The 21,747-nt window shown below is 33.3% G+C and overlaps 1 protein-coding gene across 3 annotated transcripts in view; it reads left to right on the top strand.

Moving 5' to 3' along the window:
- LOC111712287 (uncharacterized) overlaps positions 1-9,147 on the top strand; it is a 35,323-nt gene extending 26,176 nt beyond the window's left edge. Inside the window, exons 4-7 of one of the 3 annotated variants that reach the window (XM_023486860.1) lie at positions 1,851-1,945; positions 2,338-2,401; positions 5,366-5,711; positions 5,805-9,147. In XM_023486860.1, the coding sequence (XP_023342628.1) occupies positions 1,851-1,945; positions 2,338-2,401; positions 5,366-5,711; positions 5,805-8,731 (3,432 nt within the window). In that variant the 3' untranslated portion in view covers positions 8,732-9,147. Of the gene's footprint in view, positions 1-1,835; positions 1,946-2,337; positions 2,402-5,365; positions 5,712-5,800 lie in introns of all 3 variants that reach the window. The other 2 variants (XM_023486859.1, XM_023486858.1) reach the window with 2 other exon arrangements.
- Positions 9,148-21,747: the final 12,600 nt, after the last annotated feature.

Genomic DNA, 21,747 nt, shown 5'->3' with positions numbered 1-21,747 from the left:
TTGCATTTATAACATTAATTAAATCCAAGCTTTAAAAATGTGTTAAACAATAGATATGAAGTATTTTCTAGAATAGAATAGAATTAAATAATAAACAATCTAACAATATAAATGGGTTCCTCTATCCGTTTTGTAAACTTTTATATTATGATAAACTAGTTCTTTAGAATCTTAAAAATTCATTTTTTATTGTTGTTGACAATTGGAAAAATTATAAAACACGGTCATACATCATACTGAACAATGCATTTGTCTAAACTTTTATAAATCAAAGAAATTCTGATGTTTTCTAGCAATATTTTTGCTTCAGAATTTTCAGAATTTTTAAAATTTCTGAACAACACATTTTACAATAAAGGGACTGCTGACATAATTACAAATAAACTCTTTTTTCTTCATATATTTGAATAAAAATGAGAAGATATTTTGAAAAAGGATAATTTCTTTTGCTTTTCTGCCTTATCACTGCTGCATAAATCTAAAAATTACTTATTAGAGAAAATGCGATTAAAATGATAAATGTTTTAGATAAAAAAAAAAAAATGTCTCTAATTTTAAATTTGAATTGCACTGGTCATATATGAGAAATTGTATTTTATGTACATAGTTCATAAATATGTTTCAGCTATTTGGTTTTTTTTTCATTCAACATTAACCTAATTTTTAGATTTTTTACTATTAACTGATTTGTAGCAAAATCACGGAAGATAAATAAACTGTTAAAGAGTCGTCTCTTTCTTCATATTTTTATTTTTGACATATTGTAAATAATCCCCTTTTCCAGGACACCCTATATTTAGCATCACATCATGGCTACCTCCTCCTCCTACAACAATTAAATATTTTGAAAGGTTTCATATCAGTTCAAGTGTATAGGCTCAAGTGTGGGATGAAGGGGGCACGTTTCATTCAGCTGAAGAGGATCAACCTTCATTCAAAATACAAAACAGAATCCTAGATATGGGCACGCGGATGGGTTTCAATAAAAGATTTAGAAATAAAATATTTGTTCATAAAGATGCAACGACTATTAATTTTTGTAACTTATAATTTTATCCGCCTAAACTTTAGAAAAACTTTGGAATTTTAACGTCCACTTCTTTTGGTCAAAAACTGTCAATTTCTTGTTAATTTCAAAAACTTTGCCCGCCCCTAAATACAATTCCACAAATCCCTTTAATAATACCACACACCTCACACATTGAGACACCCCGTCATCTTCACAAACTGACACGGCATGCTTACAGACATGAAGTAGATGCAAGCATATACAAGCATATATCAAGTCACGTCCAATCCAATTAGCAAACTATACAGAAGAGCAAAGTTCATCTTTTGTTGAGAACCAAAAACCTGTATTTGTAAATATTTATTCTTTTAATTGTGAAAACAACAGAAAACAAATTGATGGTTTAAATATGAAAGTTTACAAATGGATAAAAAGGGAGTCCTACAGTGTTCTGTTGTGAACCCCTGGCTTTTAATTCTAAAAATAAAACAGCATACAGGGACTGTGTACGCTGTACGTACAGGGACTGTGTACGTAATTTCAAGTGACTGATCAAGAATGAACGAGACATCTTTGTATTTCTCTTTGAAAATTGATTATTTTTAATAATGATTTTCCTCAATTGAGGAAAATGACGAAATTAATTATCAGACAAAGGGTTCTGGAAAATCAGGCATGCCCATCTTTAAATGGAGGGTCACTTGAATCATCGTGGACAGTCTCTTTAATCGTTAAAAATCAGAAAAAGTTTTAAAGGGTGTCCTCCAGGGTTCTGTTGTGGACCCCTTGCTTTTAAGTAGTTAGCTTATAGTACATATTAATACAGCTGGTGCCCTTGCAGTTCTTCGCCAACGATTTCGGGATCAGGGGGGACTCCACCAGGGAGAAGGACGAGGACGCCAGCGCAGGACGTAGGGACGCATTCAGGAGCAACAGGTAGAACAACTTAAAATAAAAAAACACAATAAGAAAATATGAAAACAATGGATTTTAAAGAAAAAAGTCGAACCAACACTAAAAACTGATTTACACATCATGGTTTTCATCGTTTTTAAAGGAACTGCACTTAACCTATAATATCATATAATTTGATTATTTGACTTAGTAGCATATTTCATAGTTAGTCTACATCATCAGGTTGAAAAAAAAGAATGGGAAAATGGAGTTTGTAGCAAGTGTATAGTTTATTTAGAAAATTAAAACATATCGAGAGAAAAAAATCTTGACTATAGATAAATGAATAATAAGATTTTTAGTAAAAAATAAAATGTAAAATAGCAAATCTTTTTAAATGTCTTTTTTTCCCTTGAATTTTATATTTTTTTTAGCGATCTTGGAGGACGGAATAATGGCAGAGGCCAACTGGAGGTCAGCAGACGTCAGCCTATTCAGGTAAAGGTCGGAGAAATTCATGTTTCTTTTTTAAAGTCAAACATTTTATATTTACTTTTGACTTCTAAATGAACAAAAAATCGGCTTTTTCTCCGGCCACAGTTGTCTTTGAAAAGTAAGACTAATACCTATCAAAAGCTGTTTAGTTTACCCTCAAATTACCCAAATAAGTGAACGGTCCCTTAATTAAACAAGGGTATTTCCATATTAGAGGGAGTGTTTAACCCCTTAAACCGTTTTCTAAACAAAGGTATATCCAGATTAGAGGGATTGTTTAACCCTTTAAACCGATCTCTAAACAAGGGTATATCCAGATTAGAGGGATTGTTTCACCCTTTAAACCGTTTTCTAAACAAAGGTATATCCAGATTAGAGGGATTGTTTAACCCCTTAAACCGATCTCTAAACAAGGGTATATCCAGATTAGAGGGAGTGTTTAACCCCTTTAAACCGTTCTCTAAACAAGGGTATATCCAGATTAGAGGGATTGTTTAACCCCTTAAACCGATCTCTAAACAAGGGTATATCCAGATTAGAGGGAGTGTTAACCCTTTAAACCGTTCTCTAAACAAGGGTATATCCAGATTAGAGGGAGTGTTTAACCCTTTAAACCACTTTCTAAACAAGGGTATATCAAGATTAGAGGGATTGTTTAACCCTTTAAACCGTTCTCTAAACAAGGGTATATCCAGATTTTTTTTCTTTGACTCTTATTGCATAAATCTACAAGTCACTTTTATACTTCTGTACGTTTAAAGTACAGAAAAGTACAGAAAAGTACAGATTATAAAGTAAAGAAAAGTACATATTATAAAGTACAGAAAAGTACAGATTATAAAGTACAGAAAAGTACAGATTATAAAGTACAGAAAAGTACTAACTTGATGCATGTGAAGAAAATGCCTAGTTGTATGAGTCGTAAATATGATAACCTCAACCATAAGTGCTCGGAGGTCAAATAAAGGTTAAATGGAGGTCAAATAAAGGTTAAATGGAGGTCAAGCCGATCTTCGTTTTGCAAGGTCTTATGCATTTAGATTCACTTTTTTATGGTTCCTTTAATACACAGGCTGTCCAAGCAGAAACGGTCTGAAAACATATTGAGAGCATATTCATCAGAAGTTTAGAACTGCTTGAAAATAAATATGCCTTGATACAGCAAGTCCCAAAAAACGAAAGAGAAAATGTAGCACTCTTAGGGTCAGCAATTCTTTCCGTTTTAATTTACTTTGTAAAAATAAATGTGTTTTTTCCCCAACACACTCTTATTTTTTAATCCTTATATTTTTGCAACCCGAAGGCATTTCAAACTAAAAAGGTAGCAAAGATATGCCTAAAGGATAGATTGAAAGTATAGGAGTAAGGTATTTTTACTCAGAATATTTTTTTCTGGACTAAAAGTTTTAGGAATTAAGCAAAAGAGATTTACAAAAAGATATTTGTTTGTGGGTCAATTTTATTCTAGTTTTGCCTGATGGTTGCAGTGTGAAGAGGATTTGGCACCCTAGAGTGCAGAACATATACAATACCCAGAACTATACCTAGCTTCCTTATTGCATATTGGATAGGTTAGGTTGGGGGGGGGGGGGGGGGGGGGTGTTTACACGTATTTGTGTCATCCTAAACTTTGTCTTTGTAGTTTGGTTGAAAACATATTTAGCTCTATAGTTCCTTCTCTAGTTTTGATTTATGAGGATGATCTGGCGATTAGTCAGAATATTTTTGGTGGAACATAAACTCAAGAGTAGTTTTGGATAAAGACGAAGGAAAAGGGACTGTACATGTAATTTCTAGTGGACACTAGTAATTCTATTTAATTCCCTTGTTACATTTATCTGAGTAACAATGATAAAAGATTACGCCTTTTTCTATCTCGAAACTACATAAATTCTGTACTTTTTATGTCTTGTCTCAACTTCGATAATCCGCAAGTTACTTTTCCAGAGAACCGTAGTTTAATAATATCAATTTTTAGATAAAAAATTGGGATATCTTTATAATTTTTGCTCCGACAAAGTTTATGGTATCCTTGTGAATCATGCATGTAGACAGGGTCACTTGAAATTACATCGTCTCTACTGTAAATCTACAACTTAACTTTTGAAACTTTTTATTTCTAATAATAAATGCTTTAATATAGCTAGAAGTTCTTAACATTCATTTTTTGTTCTCAAGTTATTTTATCTTTTATGATTATTGAATTTTCTGCCAAAAGATGTCTCTTTAAGGTTGCTTTACGAAAAAAAAGATTAATTTGACACCTATATGACACCATCACAAATTAGGTCGGAACCCTTCCTGGCAATAAGACTTGTGGTCGATAAAAATAGTATTCCATGAGAACTAGTTCATCCCGTATAGTTTATGGAATTGGATCCTCCGGTAAATTTGGGGTATTGGATCCTCCGGTATAGTTTGTGGAATTGGATCCTCCGGTATAATTTGTGGAATTGGATCCTCCGGTATAATTTGTGGAATTGGATCCTCCGGTATAGTTTGTGGAATTGGATCCTCCGGTATAGTTTGGGGAATTGGATCCTCCGGTATAATTTGTGGAATTGGATCCTCCGGTATAATTTGGGGAATTGGATCCTCTTGTATATTTTTGAGGAATTGAATCCTCCAGTATAGTTTGTGGAATTGGATCCTCTTGTATATTTTGAGGAATTGAATCCTCCGGTATAGTTTGGGGAATTGGATCCTCCGGTATAGTTTGTGGAATTGAATCCTCCGGTATAGTTTGTGAAATTGGATCCTCCGGTATAGTTTGAGGAATTGAATCCTCCGGTATAGTTTGGGGAATTGAATCCTCCGGTATACGTATTGGGATTTTAACAACGGAAAAAATTGTGATGAGGCTAACCTTTTATCCCAAAACTTCAATCTTTAAATTCTTATAATTTTTCCTTATTTTTCTGCTTTTTAAAATTTTGTTTTTTATTTTTCTTAATGATTTTTTTTTAGGACAGTGGATTTGGATCCGGAACCCCTATTCCTCTTGGCTTCACAACAACTATCCGACCTCCCGGACAGACTCCATCTACATCTGGCTTTCTTAGCGGACGCAACTTGAAAGCTTTGTCTCATGAAAGTAGTTCTCCATTTGATCAGCCAGCTCAACAACAGAGAAGCTTTCCCCTGCTAGGCCAAGATGGACGAAAGCCTAAAGTAAAATCAAATCTAAAGGCCAAGCTGAGAAACTTCGGAGGTAGAAATAATTTTGCAAATTCGGATTCAGCATCAAGGAAAAAGTTTAGATCTTTTACTTCCGGGTTTGAAAAGAGAAGGTTCAAAACCCAGTTGGAGGTAGATACCACACCACCTAGGTTTGAGGAAGCTGATTTGTTTGCTCCTGAAAAGTACAGAAAAGTACAGATTATGTTCAAAACCCAGTTGGAGGTAGATACCACACCACCTAGGTTTGAGGAAGCTGATTTGTTTGCTCCTGAAACTACAACCGAATACTTTCCCGAGATTGGTCCCGAAGTGAGACCGGATGGACGTGAGCCAAGGGTCAAGGCAGATCTGTTGGCTGAAACACAACACAAGCCAGAGACTTTGACCGTTCTACCCTACATAGAAACATTCTTCGCTTCACCATCTTCACCCAAACCATTCATTTTCAGGGGATCTCCTACTCCTCAACCATTTGGAAATGATCTGTTTGGATCCCCCTCCTCCCCCCAACCTTTTATATTCAGAGGATCCCCTAATCCATATGATGAAGATTTATTTGGCTCAGCTTCAACTGTCCAGCCTTTCTTTAGCCCAACAGTAAAACCTCCCACATTTACCGGAATTACTAAAACACCATTCTTGTCCTTAACCGATGCAATTTCTGATAGCGTGGAACCATCTTTAGATAGTTTAGATGCTGCTTTGAATATTAATGAGATTGAGGAGGATACTTCCCCCTTCCAACCACCAGTCAATAGATTCAAATCCCGGCCTAGTCCATCTAGGTTTGAAAGAAAACGTGGACAGACGCCCAAACCCTGGAATCTTAAACAAGATGCAAAGATAGAGGAAAATGAAGAAGAGGTGTTTGCTGATGATGCTAATAGCATTAGGTCAAATCAATTACCGAGTGTGCAAAAACCGCAGTTTAACTCCAATGTAAGGCAGCACAAGAAGAAGCTTGCTGAAAAGATTGATGAGAAGGAGAACAATTTAATCTCTGAGGAGGAATGTGATAATCCTTTCCGGTGTCCATCATCCACCGGGCTACCTAGGAGTCACAGTCCCAGAGTAAAATCTAATATTAGAGCAAGAAATAGGAACTTTTGGCAAGAATCTGCTGGTTCAAGCTCGAACTCTGCTTTTGGAAGGAATAGGCAAGTGAGGAAGGGAAGAAAACAAAAGGTGGTTGAATCTCAAAATCTTATTGAAGATCAAGTTGAGAAAGAAAATGAAGAATCCAATGAGATGGAAGCTAGTAAAGAAGAAGAAGAGCTCGAAGATAATGAGGAAACTGAACCATTTGTTCCCACAGTCAGAACTGAGACAACAGTAGCTCCCCTGAAACAGGAAGAAGACTTTTTTGAAGATATATTTGAACAAGATGATTTGATAGTTGCAAGTTCAACTGTGTCTTCTGTTGTTTTCAAGGGGTCACCAACACCGTCATTTGGATTCTTCTCCAGTCCTGGTCCTAACTTTGACACAGACTCAGGGGTTTTCAGGGCTAACGCTCGTCCAAGCTTTTCCAACATTGGCAACAATATTGATCTAGGACCAAGAAAGTTCCTTTCCCCGGATCAACCTGTTTTTGTCACTTCTACAGAATCTAACAAAATCTTTATTGGAGCATCAGAGGAAACAACTGTTGAGCAAGCAACATCTTCAACAGTGGGTAAAAAACCTTTTCCTAGTTTTCCTATCAGAGGAGGTCTTGGGCCCCTTACATTTCCTTCAAGAGCTAAACCAGGCTTTTTTGCCTCTAAACCATTAGTGGAAAATAAAGAGAATGATACAGCTAAAATCTCTGAAACAGAGATCTCAACTGAAGAGTTAGAGTTAGCTACAACAACCCCTTCTTCTCCACCAATAGCAACAAGGTTCAAATCTCCAGCAGAGCTCTCCTCCAGATTTAAACCATTCAACAGATTTGCAGCTTCTGCTAAAGGAAGCTTTAATTCGTTCTTTAACAGAAAAAGGCCTGGTGCACAAGTTGAAACCACTGAAGTTCAAACGGAAACAGAAACTGAACCAACTGTAACTGAAAACTTTGAAACTGAATCCCAATCTGATGTTACTACAGAAGCCATATTAAGCCCTGTATCTGAGAACCTGGAAACAATTGAAACTGACACGAGGAAGGATGCGGAAGAGATTACCACCCAAATTTCTTCTCTCAGAAAATCTCCATTCAATTTCCGACCCAAACTCGGTTTAAAGACCGAGAAGGGAGGAAGAATAAAGCCCCTGAATAAGGAAGAGAGAGAACCTGAACCTGAGTACACAACTGAAGGCATTGTTTCTAGTGTTAATCCTGTCACTGAGCAAGTTACAGAATCATCCGTCTTATCTGTCGAAAGTGAACTGTTACTGGAGGAAGAACTACTGAACAAAATTCCTAGCGGAGACTCAAAGGAAGAGGATGAGACGCAACCAGAGGCAACTGGTTTCAGACGATTTCCAGGGGTTCAAAAAGCACGCCAGCCTCCTAATGCCAACGTAAGGGTGGAGTTTAAAAAAGCTCCCTCCCAACCTGAAGAGCAAGGTAAAAAGTTTTTTGTGAAACCTGATGGCAGACAACCCAGAGTAAAATCAAATATTAGAGCTAGGCTTGCAAACAAGGGTCAGTTTCCCTTTGACAAATCTGAACCCATTGGCTTCCATCACAGCACCAAGGTTGACGAAGAATTTGAATTCAATGGTGATCCTGAACTTGAACATAAAGATAACACGGAGAAAAGAAATATCAACCCAAACGACTTTAATCTAAACACAGAATCTTTAGATTCTCTACTGCAGGGTTGGGAAAAGAATGAAAGAAAGTTCCAGATAAATTTAAATACTCCGGCTCACCCACAATCATTTCCTTCTCCCAGTTCTCCCAGCAACCCAGAGACCCTAGATCCTGAACCCTTAACCCCAGACACACAACCTTCAAACAGTCAAACAGAACTTTTGGAACAAATTGTTGTTAAACACGGCGAGACAACACCCCCGCCTTACATGGACGCAGACCATTCATCTTCGGAAGTAGAATCTTCCGCTGATACTTCCTCCGAGTCTAATCTCAGTGCCTTTAGAGCTCTTTTATCCATGAGCAGAGCAGACCTGCCACTTCAGCTTCTCAATACAAGAGAGAACCTGAAAGTTTAATTCCGTCCCAAGCTTATATTTGTAATCCTGGCGCTACAAGATTAAAGTGTCCCAGGACCAGTGCCATGTGATCATTGTATCAAATTTGCGGTCATGACACATTTTTATTGTTTATCTTATTTCTTTTATTTATCATTTATTTATATTATTAAAGACAGCTTTACCCCTGAACTAACTATCAAACACAGATATCGTAGGACGTGTCTTCTTTCTACTATGTACTAAACTGTAACCGTAAGATCGAGGTCTCCAATAGTTTATAAAGATAAATTATGTCCAGCTTTGTCTGTGTTTATTCGTAGTTTATGGCCTTACCCTTGCTCCAGTATACCTGGAGATAAGTTCTATATTAAACATGAGCTCCGGGTATACCTTGAGATTTTTTATTGACCATCTTTATTTGCCTTATACTCTGGTATACCNTATTGACCCTATACTCTGGTATACCTAGAGAATTACTCTGTATTGACCCTATACTCTGGTATACCTAGAGTTTACTTGTTTTGACCCTATTCTGGTATACCCGGAGATTAGTCCTATGTAACCAATACTAGTCTAGATCTAGATCATATTGCAACGAATCTAGTTCAAGATAAAACTTGCTCAGAAAATTGTTAATTTTTGTTTTTATCATGTTTCCGTTAAAATATATTTAATTCTCGTGTAAAGGTTGCCAATATGCACACTGTAAAATATCTTTTATTCGTCGATCTAAAGTTTAGGATTAAGTTTAGGGCTGTCATGATTAGCATAAATGAAGTTTATCTCATAAGAATTGCAAGCAACAAGAGCTAGGATTTTAATAATATTATTTTGGGATTTAGATTATTTTATGACAAAATTTTTTTCGGGTAAGTTAAAATAAAATATCTTTGATGGGGATCAAAAGCGTTGGAGTCTATAGTACTCCATATAGGAGAATTCAAAATGTCTAAAACATTCATTAGTTAAAAATATTATCAAGGATAAAACCACACTTTGTAATGGATAAAGGGTATTAGAACATTACGTCATTTTAGGAAGGACATTTCCTATTTGGATACACTTGCAAAATTATAGAATAGACATTTAAAATGTCTGACATCACGCAGATATAGGACATTTCAATGATAAGAAAATGCATAGACAGAGAAAAATATATATATTTACGTCGTAAAATTTGAATTGCATAATATATTAAGAAGGAAAGTTTATGGAAGAAGATTTCTAATAAATGTCCTGTCCATGAATTGTCCTGTCCATGAAATGTTCTGTCTATGAAATGTCCTGTCCATGAAATGTTCTGTCTAATAAATGTCCATGTACATGAAATTTTCTGTCTAATAAATGTCCATGTCCATGAAATGTTCTGTCTATGAAATGTCCTGTCCATGAAATGTTCTGTCTATGAAATGTCCTGTCCATGAAATGTTCTGTCTAATAAATGTCCATGTCCATGAAATGTTCTGTCTAATAAATGTCCTGTCCATGAAATTTTCTGTCTATGAAATTTCCTGTCCATGAAATGTTCTGTCTAATAAATGTTCATGTCCATGAAATGATTTGTCTATGGTGAGATGTCCAGTCCATGAAATTTCTATTATCCATCTTAGACATTTTTTGTGTTACACCATATAAAGATTAAAACATATATGTCTTGAACCTATGATTAAAGAGCTCCAGATTTTAAGCTAAACACGAAGATTGAAAATACAACTGGATTACATTACAGTACAGGTTTATATTCTGGTACACCCTGTACAGTACAGGTTTATATTCTGGTACACCCTGTACAGTACAGGTTTATATTCTGGTACACCCTGTATAGTACAGGTTTATATTCTGGTAAACCCTGTACAGTACAGGTTATATTCTGGTACACCCTGTATAGTACAGGTTTATATTCTGGTACACCCTGTACGGTACAGGTTTATATTCTGGTACACCCTGTATAGTACAGGTTTATATTCTGGTACACCCTGTACACTACAGGTTTATATTCTGGTACACCCTGTATAATTCAGGTTTATATTCTGGTACACCCTGTATAGTACAGGTTTATAGGCGCTAAAAGAGCGTGAAAATTTGTGACCTTGACATTGAAGATGCAGCTTGAATCCATGGACTTAGGAATATAGAATATGCAACTCTAAACCATGGACTAAGGAATATAGAATACGCAACTCTAAACCATGGACTTATGAATATGGAATATGCATCTCTAAACCATGGACTTATTAATATAGGAAATTCACTTTTGAAACATGGACTTAGGAATATAGAAGATACATTTTTTTAAACATGGACTTTGGAGTTTAAAAGATTCATCTTGAATCGTGGACTTAGGAATGTTGATGAGAAAGTTTTAGTTTTAGTATTTTTAGTAATAAAAAAAATCCTGCTTTAAAATCATGGTCTTAGGATATATAGAAGATACATTTTAACCCATTATAACGTGTATCTTTAAAACATTCAATTTATTTAAATTACTGCTTTCAAATCTATATTTTAAATGCTAAATATAAACAAAAGTTTGATAATTTATTTATTCTACTCATGTTGTCTTATAAATGATGGGTTAAGTACAAGCAGAGGGTAAAAACTGCTCTTTCAGTCGCTAACAGCTCTCAGTATATGGTCGATAGATACATTTTGAATATTTTGTTTTCTACATAACATTCTTGAGGCCGAATTTAATAAATTCAAGCCGCGTCTCAATTTTCCCAAAAACCGGTATCAATTGAGCACCGGCTAAAATCTTGAAAAATTAAATACCATTTCTAGTGAAACAACCATATTTGAGCCGCGGCTTAAATTTAAGCCGCGGCTCAAATTCTTTAAATTCGGCGTCTGATTGATATAAGTTTGTACTTTTTAAGGTTACCTCTGATGTAAAAAACATGAGAAATGACTCCGATTTTTTTCTTGGTACAATGTGCAGATAACTGACTATGTACGTTCTAGTTAAATGCTGCATATTTTTATCCATTTATCGGTGTAAAAAAGCAGAAAGTCGGTACTCGTTATATATATATATGTGTGTGAAGTTAAGTCAATGTTTGAATATATAGCAAATTTATGTGAAACACAAAGAGATTTGTAGAATCTATCTATAAATTTGGCTTGTCTGTCTGTTTGTTTGTATCCAATAAACGTCAAAACGGCTGAACCGATCGGGCCCAAATTTTTTGTGGGACATCACGTGACCACAGGGAAGGTTTATGAATGATAAAATTTTTAAAAAATGTGTTTTAAAGGTTTTTAATTTTGTAAAAAAAAATTTAATTCTTGAAAATCCGCGAATTTTTCTTCTTTGTTTTAAAATGTAAACAAAAAGAACATGTTCACAATTTAAATAGAAGAAAGCGCCCTAAAAGCGACTCAAAGAAGTTCGTAGTAAGATTTCGATTCTACTGGAGACCACCGGAGGGATTTTATTTTCACTGGAGGGGTTTCAAAAAATGCTTTTTACAATTTAAAACTTTACGTAGGGTGATTTACATTCCACTGGAGGGATTCAGATGTCCTTCCTGGGGAGTTATAACCCCTAGGAAAGATATCTGAATCCATCCAGTGGAATTTTAAACCCCTAGGAAGGATAACTGAATCCCTCCAGTGGAATGTAAATCACCCTGCGTAAAGTTTTGAATTGTTAAAAGCATTTTTTCAAACCCCTCCAGTGAAAAAAAATTCCCTCCGGTGGTCTCCAGTGGAGTCAAAATCTTACTACGAACTTCCGTGACTCCCTAAAAGCCTAGTATGTTATATTTTACTCTGCGCACGTGGATTCAACGGTTCCGTGTTTATTCCAGAAAGCTGGGACATTCGATCATAATTTGACCTATTATTCCGATTACAATTTGACTTATTATTCCGATTACAATTTGACCTATTATTCCGATTAAAATTTGACCTATTATTCCGATTACAATTTGACCTATTATTCCGATTACAATTTGACCTATTATTCCGATTACAATTTGACCTATTATTCCGATTACAATTTGACCTATTAAACATAAATATTTCGCCTTTTTTCTTGACTAGTTTGCTGTGGGCATTAGCGTTTAAATCAAAAACTCCCTAATTTTAAAGATTGTTAAATTATAGAACAAAGCGCATTTGATTTGAAATAGAGAAAACCGAATGCATCTTACTCTGATTACTCCGGAGTGCGCGGCGGACACTATCATATTAACTTTGCTAAATCATTAGGTTTAACAATATATGCAGAAGATAGAAAAACAGTCATTTTTAATAAGTTTCTAGTCGTCAGTAAAGGAGGTAAAACTAGCTAGGTCTAATAGTTAAACTGAGAGTGCAGTATTATAAAATATAATATCAGGATTTATTTGAGGCCCAGAAAAGTTCATAAAACAGAAAACTTGTTCTGTAAAAATCCCGAGGCGGGATAATTCTGGAGATTTTTCTCATATGATTTCCTTGTTCTTTAGTTGTTTAGGAACATATTTCCGAGAAGAAATTATCGATTTTATTTATGGTAAAAGTTTTAACTTCGTTATCATTTTCTTGAATTCTTTATTTTTTATGAATTTATTCGGAGATTTTATCAAAAAAAACTTAAAATGTCGTCTTTGTAAAGCATTTCAAGGAAATCTATCAGAAACGTGTTAGATAAGAATTGAATAAAAATGACCTATTTTCGATATAAGACTTAATTCAACCTGTTTCTCAACTTGACATTATGCGTGTGAGAGAGTGACGTTTTTGTTCGGATTAATTTAATACATAATTTAAAAAGTCTCATCTTTTTTGAGTAACCTAAATTTGAACATTTCTTAGACCGATCTTTTCCAATGTACTGTACAGTGTTCAGTGTACTGTACAGTGTATTGTGTACAGTGTTCAGTGTACTGTACAGTGTATTGTGTACAGTGTTCAGTGTACTGTGTATAGTGTACAGTGTACAGTGTACAGTGTTCAGTGTACTATACAGTGTACTGTGTACAGTGTACAATGTAAATAAAGGGTTACTCACAAAAGACGAGACTTTAGAGACGACTGTACGGAATTTATTCAGTCTTAATTTCTTGATTTCTTGCAAGTGTAAACTTTTTTTCTATGCAAATCTTCTAATATAAATTAAAAATATATTTTAGGCAGAAACAATATTCAAACTTAAGAACGTTGTATCCAAAGAGTTTCATCAAAGTCTCATCCTTTGTGGGTAACCCTGTATATATATATATTTATGATAGATATTGGTTATACTGTTATCTCTATTTTCTATTTATGATATATATAATACACTCAACATTATAGATACCTATCTATTGAATTTTTGATTGAATTGAAAATATTAAATATACACACTGGTCATGAAATCTTCAGTGTTTAAGAAAGGGACTGGTCAATGTATTTTCTAGGAACCATTACAGAGCTTAAAGCACTGCCACAAACTCTAATATTTTTGCAACCTAATAATGAAGACATTTGATTATACGAACGTCGAACGGTTTGCTATTTTAAATATAAAAGGTGTACTTGACATCATATAGAAAATATATGGAAAATTTATAAATATAATATTTAACGAGTGTTGTTGCAGTTCCTTTGAGAAAGATTGAGATGATTGCCACAAAAGATTGATTTTTTTATTCCCTTAATTTTGTAAACCATTCCTTTAATTTCTATTGATTTTTTTATTCCCTTAATTTTGTAAACTATTCCTTTAATTTCTATTGATTTTTTTATTCCCTTAATTTTGTAAACTATTCCTTGAATTTCTATTGATTTTTTTATTCCCTTAATTTTGTAAACCATTCCTTTAATTTCTATTGATTTTTTTATTCCCTTAATTTTGTAAACCATCCCTTTAATTTCTATTGATTTTCCACGTTAAGAAGGGCATCTCCAATTCACAATTGTACGCTTTAAACAATTATCTTTAAAAGTTTTTAAGACTGATAGTTTTCTTCCAGTAGTATCTGAGGAAGAGATGCGCAAGCCACTTTATAGAGAAACCACGAATAAAAACAAAGGATTTTTCAAAAGTATAATATATGGATTTTTCTTTCAATTTTGATCAGAAAAAGTTTTTCAGTGTACCATTGTGAATCGGGCATGTAACATTCTAAATGAAAAGAGCTGGGAACTTTTAAATGGTGGATATCTAGATTGATGCTTGATCTCCTCTTTTTCCTAATCTCCAGATTAAATAACGCTTCGGCTTGTTCTTCTCTTGTTATCTATTCTAGATTAATTAACCAATCGGGATTAAGGGTGTCCAATTCTAAAGTTTTTAGCTAATGTCAATTAAAATTACATTTACACGGTCCCTTTAAGTTTGTCTATTTTTAACTCTCAAATATATATATATTAATGGGGTTTATTTGTTTAGTTGTTTTGATAACAACTAAATAAAAGAAAAATCTTCTCCATAACCTGGATCTAAGCTAAAAGAACCACGAAATATTCGCAATGAAAAGCTTTAAAGCTTAAACTGCAGTGTACTGCACTGTTTAAAACTCTGGCGAAGTACTGTACTTTGTTAATGCACAAATCTGTGGATATTTTTAACGTAAATATTTTTTCTAAATAAACATCTTAAGCATCATGCCCTGACCTATTGGTTCTTAATTTGCATAAATATTTTTTCTAGAGATTCTAGACTTAATGGAGATAAGAAGATATTAAGGGTCAGAAACTGACCCGAGTGCAAATCACCATTTTTTTCTGCAGCACACGGCAGGGGTGTATATTGGAGAGGGGGGGGGGAGGGGATCAAAACAGAGCCCCCCCTCTTCCGGAATAGTAAAAAAGAATAAATTCTTGTTTATCTAAATTTATTAAGTTATGATCTTTGTTTTAATGCATTTTTTGTTTGTATGTCCGATCATTACTCATAACCCCTGGACTGATTTGCCTGAAATTTTGATTTGGGAACTCGGGAGAACCACGGGAATGTTCTTGGCTTTGTTTAAAGATTCTAAGTTGGGTTAACTTTCATAGAGAAAGTTTAGTTTCCAGGTAAAGTTGGGTTCCCGAGTGTATAAAAGAGACCAAGTAAAATAAATATATTTGTAAATCCTATCACAGTTCATCATTTTCGGTCATTTTCGAGAAGACGATCCATAGAGATCTGCAGGTAGACGATCCATAGAGATCTTCCGGTAGACGATCCATAGAGATCTGCAGGTAGACGATCCATAGAGATCTGCCGGTAGACGATCCATAGAGATCTGCAGGTAGACGATCCATAGAGATCTGCAGGTAGACGATCCATAGAGATCTGCAGGTAGACGATCCATAGAGATCGGCCGGTAGCTTTGAAAAATAATTTTTTTATGACTGGGCTGAATTTAAAGTGTTGAATGGTTTTAGGTTTAACTTTGGTAACTCAATGTTACATTTTTGTTGCTCTAGACATGTAAATTTTAAAAATACAACAAGCTTATTAACTAACTTCAGTTTTAAAAAAGCTATTGGCAAAATGCTGATAGATGTTTGCGTAAGATTTAGCACAGTTTGGATCACTGTAGATCGATAGGAATTTATCTAACAGTGTAGATATATTAGATATAATATTTGTACACACTACACTCACCAGGGGGCGGAAACTTCATGTATGTGTGTCTGTACCAAAAGAGTGTGTGTAAGTAATACCGAACCGAAGACGAGTACTGTAGACGTGTCGTATAAACAGTGCACAAGAATCTTGGTATTTGTACAGTATAAGAGAGTAAACTTGTTTATTGTTAATTGTATACTAAAAAATAAGTTTAATATACATGTTTATACATTATTTATACATTTAAGTCAGCACTATAAACCAAATTTTCATGCAAAGAATATAATTTGATTAAAGTTTACCATAAACTACTCGTTATTCAAGTTTAATTATAATTGACGACATTGTTTTACAATTCCTTGACTGAAGTCATGTTGTGTGTCTGTACCAAAAGAGTGTGCGTGTTTAATAACGAACTCGTCTGCAAAGCATTGCGACTGGCTTCCTCATGCCAGACCAGCGCAATTTCCCTTCCCTTTATTCTTATTCCCTGACACAAACGGGTCACTGGGAGTATTGAACTTCAAATTTGTACGTGATTGGAAAAAATCATGATAATCCTCGGAATGAAATCAGAGCTTTCCCCCTCCCTCTCCTTTCTTTTTTAAATACACTAAATAATAATAAAATTTACAACTTTTCAACCGGAGCTGAGCTCGGACTAGACTTTAATTCTTTTCAGACATTAAATTGCTTTATTATCAAAATTGTAAATTGTGTAAGCTGTAACAATTTTGTAAACAAGAAACTAAACATTTTTCTTGAAACTCAGACGCTACAATTCAATCAACTTTTACGATAAAAACTTCTATTCCACTCCTCATTTAATCTTGATGCCTTCTCAACGCCGATGAACATGCATAAAATGCCTGTTAAGTAGAAAAATGTTTGTCAAGTTGATTTTATTAGTAAATATAACACGTATTTTATACACGCTGTGCACTTTTGAATTTATTATCCTAGAAGTATATATCTGTATTACACTCTTTAGATAGGAGATGGACAAATGCGACATTACTGTTACGACTTTGTGACCTAATAGCTTCTCTAGTTTTCATTAGTCTCAGAAAGGAAAACTTTTCTGCTTTCATATTAGAAATTATAAAAGCATTTTCTTACGACGGAACAATTAAACTATCTTGCAGGATAAAAGGTTTTATTCCACTTTAAAACTATGAATAGAATAGAAATAATCGACAAAGTAGAAAAATGTTCAAACTGAATTAGCGAGGCTTCTAAATGCTTGATTTCCATTAAGTTTCACATATCTTTGATGCTTCTATATAAAGTATGTTTAAAATAAAGTTTTGGACAAAATTTTCTTAAATCTACTGGCAGTGCCTTTTGGAATAATACTAATAATAAGTTTAGAATTTCTTCAGCGAGATTTAAGAGAAAGTTCCTTCATTCGCCCCCCTCCCCCTCTTCCTACAGATATCCCATAGTTTCTCCTGTTTTCCTGGATTTTCTAAATCTTGAATAATTCTAAAGATCCGTCCGAGCAGAAAGGTTTTTAATTGGTTTCAGATTCGTCAGTTCTCAGAGATATGGAAACTTTTAAACAAAACTGTGTTCAACTTTAAACTTTTGCCACTTGTCCTTAAGCACAAAATTGGAAAAAAGTAAGTTCAAATCAAATCAAATTAAATCATATATTGTTCTGCAGTAAACATAATAACAAATTAAACAATAAGTAAAAATTGAAATAAAAATAGAATTTTACATTAACATTATTACATAATATTTGTTATTTGTTTTATATACAATGCACTTAAAAACCACTTTTTCCGCTAGGTGTCTATGCCACGTGTAATTATTTAAAGCATCGAGAGCAGAGACATCTGGCGGCCAATTATTTCGGCGTTTTAAGTGCAATGTAAACAAAATGAATAAAAAATATTATGGAATATTATAACTATATGTAAATGCGTCTAAAAATAATCGATGACTATGGTTGTAATATCTGAATGATTTGTTTGAAATTAAAATGATTGTTTTGCGATCCGAGTCGGTTATTGAAACTTTCTGAATTTGTATGAACGCTACGTTCTGCAGTATAAGTAGTTTTTAACAATTTTCTCCTTATAGACGCAACAGATAGAAGTAAGATTAGTAGCGATCAAAAGCGATTAATTTTTTTGCCATAAGCCTATATCCCTTTTCATTTTTCGCGAACACTCCCTTTTAAAGCTGTTTTCACAAACCCCCCTGTTGTTCTATTAAAATTATATTCTTAATATTAAATATATATATATATATATATATATATTAATGGTGTGGTTAAATTTATTTAGAAAATTAAAGATTTTACAATTTATTAATTTTTAGAAGAAATTAAAAATTTTGAAAAAAATGTAAAGTTAGATGACATCAATCATATTTCAATAGATACAATTTAAAACTATTTAATAATAAGTTGTATTGCAAAATAAAGTTCTTGCTATACTATTTTCTTAAGTAGGAAACCTGCAAGCAGTGAAGCGTCTAAATTTAAAAGATGTCTAGTAACCCCAAAACATGGGTTTAACATTGAAGTACACAATTCAAGTTTCTGTCTCCAGTTAGATGAGTTTTCTATAACTGGATAGAGATAGATAGATAGATAAATATTCATATATATATATATCTATATATATAGAGAGATAGATAGATAGATAGATAGATAGATGGATAGATGGATAGATGGATTTCACAACATACCATTTGTCTCTCATCAGTTATTCATGGCTCATCCATGCTTCACGCCTTTCTGTCTATATCTGTCTATTTGTCTATCTGTATAATTCTGTCTTCTTGTCTATATCTGTCTATCTGTATAAATGTGTTTATTTGTCTATCTGTATAAATGTGTCTATTTGTCTATCTGTATAATTCGGTCTTTTTGTCTATATCTGCCTACCTGTCTATAATTGTCTATCTGTCTATATCTGTATATATCCGCCTATTTGTCCATTTCTGTATATATCTGTCTATCTGTCATATCTGTAAATATTTCTCATATCTGTATATATCCGTCTATCTGTCTATATCTGTATCTGTCTATCTGTATACATCTGTCTATCTGTCATATCTGTATATATCTTTCTATATCTGTATATTTGTCTATATGTGTACGTCTATTTCTATACAGTTTACCCTACAGTTGTACCTTTTAAACCTTTGTCTGATCATGGATGATCAATCCTCATTTTCGACTTAAAAAATTATTATTTTTAAATGTGGGTTTTCTATAAAATTAAATTGAGGATCTGCCTCATTGTAACTCAAATAGAGTTACCATTGTGAATCGGACATGTCACTTTTTTCTTTCTTTCAATGAGGGTTTCTTTAAATCAGTCTCTTTAGAGTGAAAATCAAGCGTAAAATGTCCATAAAAATAAAGAATTGCAATGTCCATGCAATGAATATGCTGCTATATGTGATAAATCCTTGAAAACTGTCTCTCTTAATTGTTTTCCCAATGCCAACCTATGTAAACGTACTGTTTCCTTTCTGTACAGAGGGTGGGGTGGCAAATCCAAAACTTATCTTGAGATACTTTGCATTGCTCCTGTTACAAAAAACTAATAAGCCAGTATCTATTTTGTATGTCCGATCATAACTCACGAACTCCTTCATCGATTATCTTCAAACTTTTATTTGGGAAATCGGTTGCTTAAAATTCTACGATAAGTGAGTTTAAAATGAAAGTTTAGGTTCCAGGCGAAGCTTGGTTTCCAAGCTTGATGTTTTTATTTCTGAACATGGTGTAAGCGTTAATTTTCTTTATTTGCACAAAAATCGATACCCGGCCATGGAGAATTCATTTTTTCATCAGATATTAAGTTAAGTTTTTTGTTTATTTACATGAGCCTTAGTTTTAAAGCGAAGAGATGAAAACAAACCAATTAAACTTAATATGTGTTCATATTAAAACTATTTGCTTTTTAACAACCTCAAATATTTAAAGTATTGCTATAAAGTCGTCTTTCTGATTTATATATTTCTGGTTATTACTGTGTAACATGACTTCAGTATTTAAAAAAAAAATTCATTTCAGACTTATTTTTATTCTATTTCTGCCAAACTATCTTTCGAATTATCTTTTCTTCTTGTTCTGCCATCCCACCCTCCGTAATTTTTTTTCTAAGAATTCTGCCATCCCTTCTCAACTCTGCAGGGTCTGCACATAAATGAGTTTTATGTCCCCAGCTGAGCACACATTGTTAGATCTATGCTCTAAGGCGTGCGTTCTAAACTTGGCAAAAATCAACAGTTTTTTCATCGTCCAGTTAAGCTTGAAAGGGGAAATATTTGATAAAAAGTTTGTTAAAGTTTTCTTTATACGCTATATGCAATCAAACGTTGTAGACCATAGATATTTCAAACTTTAATTCTGTTAGAATTATAATAAAGGTTTATATCATCAGATTGCAAATATATAAAGAAAATTTGTTTTGTGGCAATTCCTTACTTACAAAAATTCTGAGCAACATTTCATATAAAAGAGTACGACATTAATTCCATTGATTTATTTTTATTATTTTTATTTATTTTTATTATATAATAATAATATTGACCAGTTCTGACAAAACTGGTCAAACCCATTCAAAAGTCACCAAATAAAACTTTATGAACCTGCAAAGCATTCTCATTAAAAAAGTCAAATCAAAATAAATAAACAGAACAAAATTTACTATAAAGAAATTGAACTCTCGTCACAAATTCTAATTATTCGATCCCATTTCTAAGTAAATTTTACACAAGATTGATTTGCAATTGTTTTTATTGTAACCAGATACATCCAGAGGAGCTACGAGGGAACACAGTCGTACCAGTAATAACATTAGGTTAGAGTTCAAGGGAAGCCAATTGCAATGTGTACTAGTGTAGATTCCTCTATTTCTGGATTTTTGTTTTTTGTGGAATCAAACAAGTATCAACAATTTTAGAAGGAGTTGATAATATAACATTGATCAGTTCTGACAGAAAATATCAAAAACAGTAACTGACTAATTTTTTTAATATTTTTGAGAAGTTAAGCGTTTAGTAAAACATTGAAGCTTATCATTATCATTATCATTACTTCTATTTTTAACATACCCTTGACAATACAAGCAACTAGATTAATATGTACATTTGTACTGCTCTCTATTGTGTTTAAGGTCCCCTCAGATTTATATGGTCTCATAAAATTGCGTGTTACTATTAATAAAAACTATTTTATGAAATGATATGTACAGTTTTATTTTTCAAAAAAAAAATTCTCAAAAATATTAAAAAAAAATCTCCAGTAATGCTAATATGATTTCATAAATTTCCGTGTTAACATTTAAATAAAAGGATTTTATGAAAATTATATCTACTTTACACTGATTATTTAATTTCTCAAAATTATAAAAAAATGTTCTCCCAGAAAATATGCCTTGTTGCTATACCGAGCGATTTCTATACGTTGGATTTCTATAGTGTTTGTCGCCTTTCGTATAATTAACATTATTAATATTATTATTATCATTGATTTGCT

Source organism: Eurytemora carolleeae, unplaced genomic scaffold (genome assembly GCF_000591075.1).
Source record: "Eurytemora carolleeae unplaced genomic scaffold, Eaff_2.0 scaffold1254, whole genome shotgun sequence".
NCBI classification, from domain to species: domain Eukaryota; kingdom Metazoa; phylum Arthropoda; class Copepoda; order Calanoida; family Temoridae; genus Eurytemora; species Eurytemora carolleeae.
This window is presented reverse-complemented; position numbering and strand designations above follow the sequence as displayed.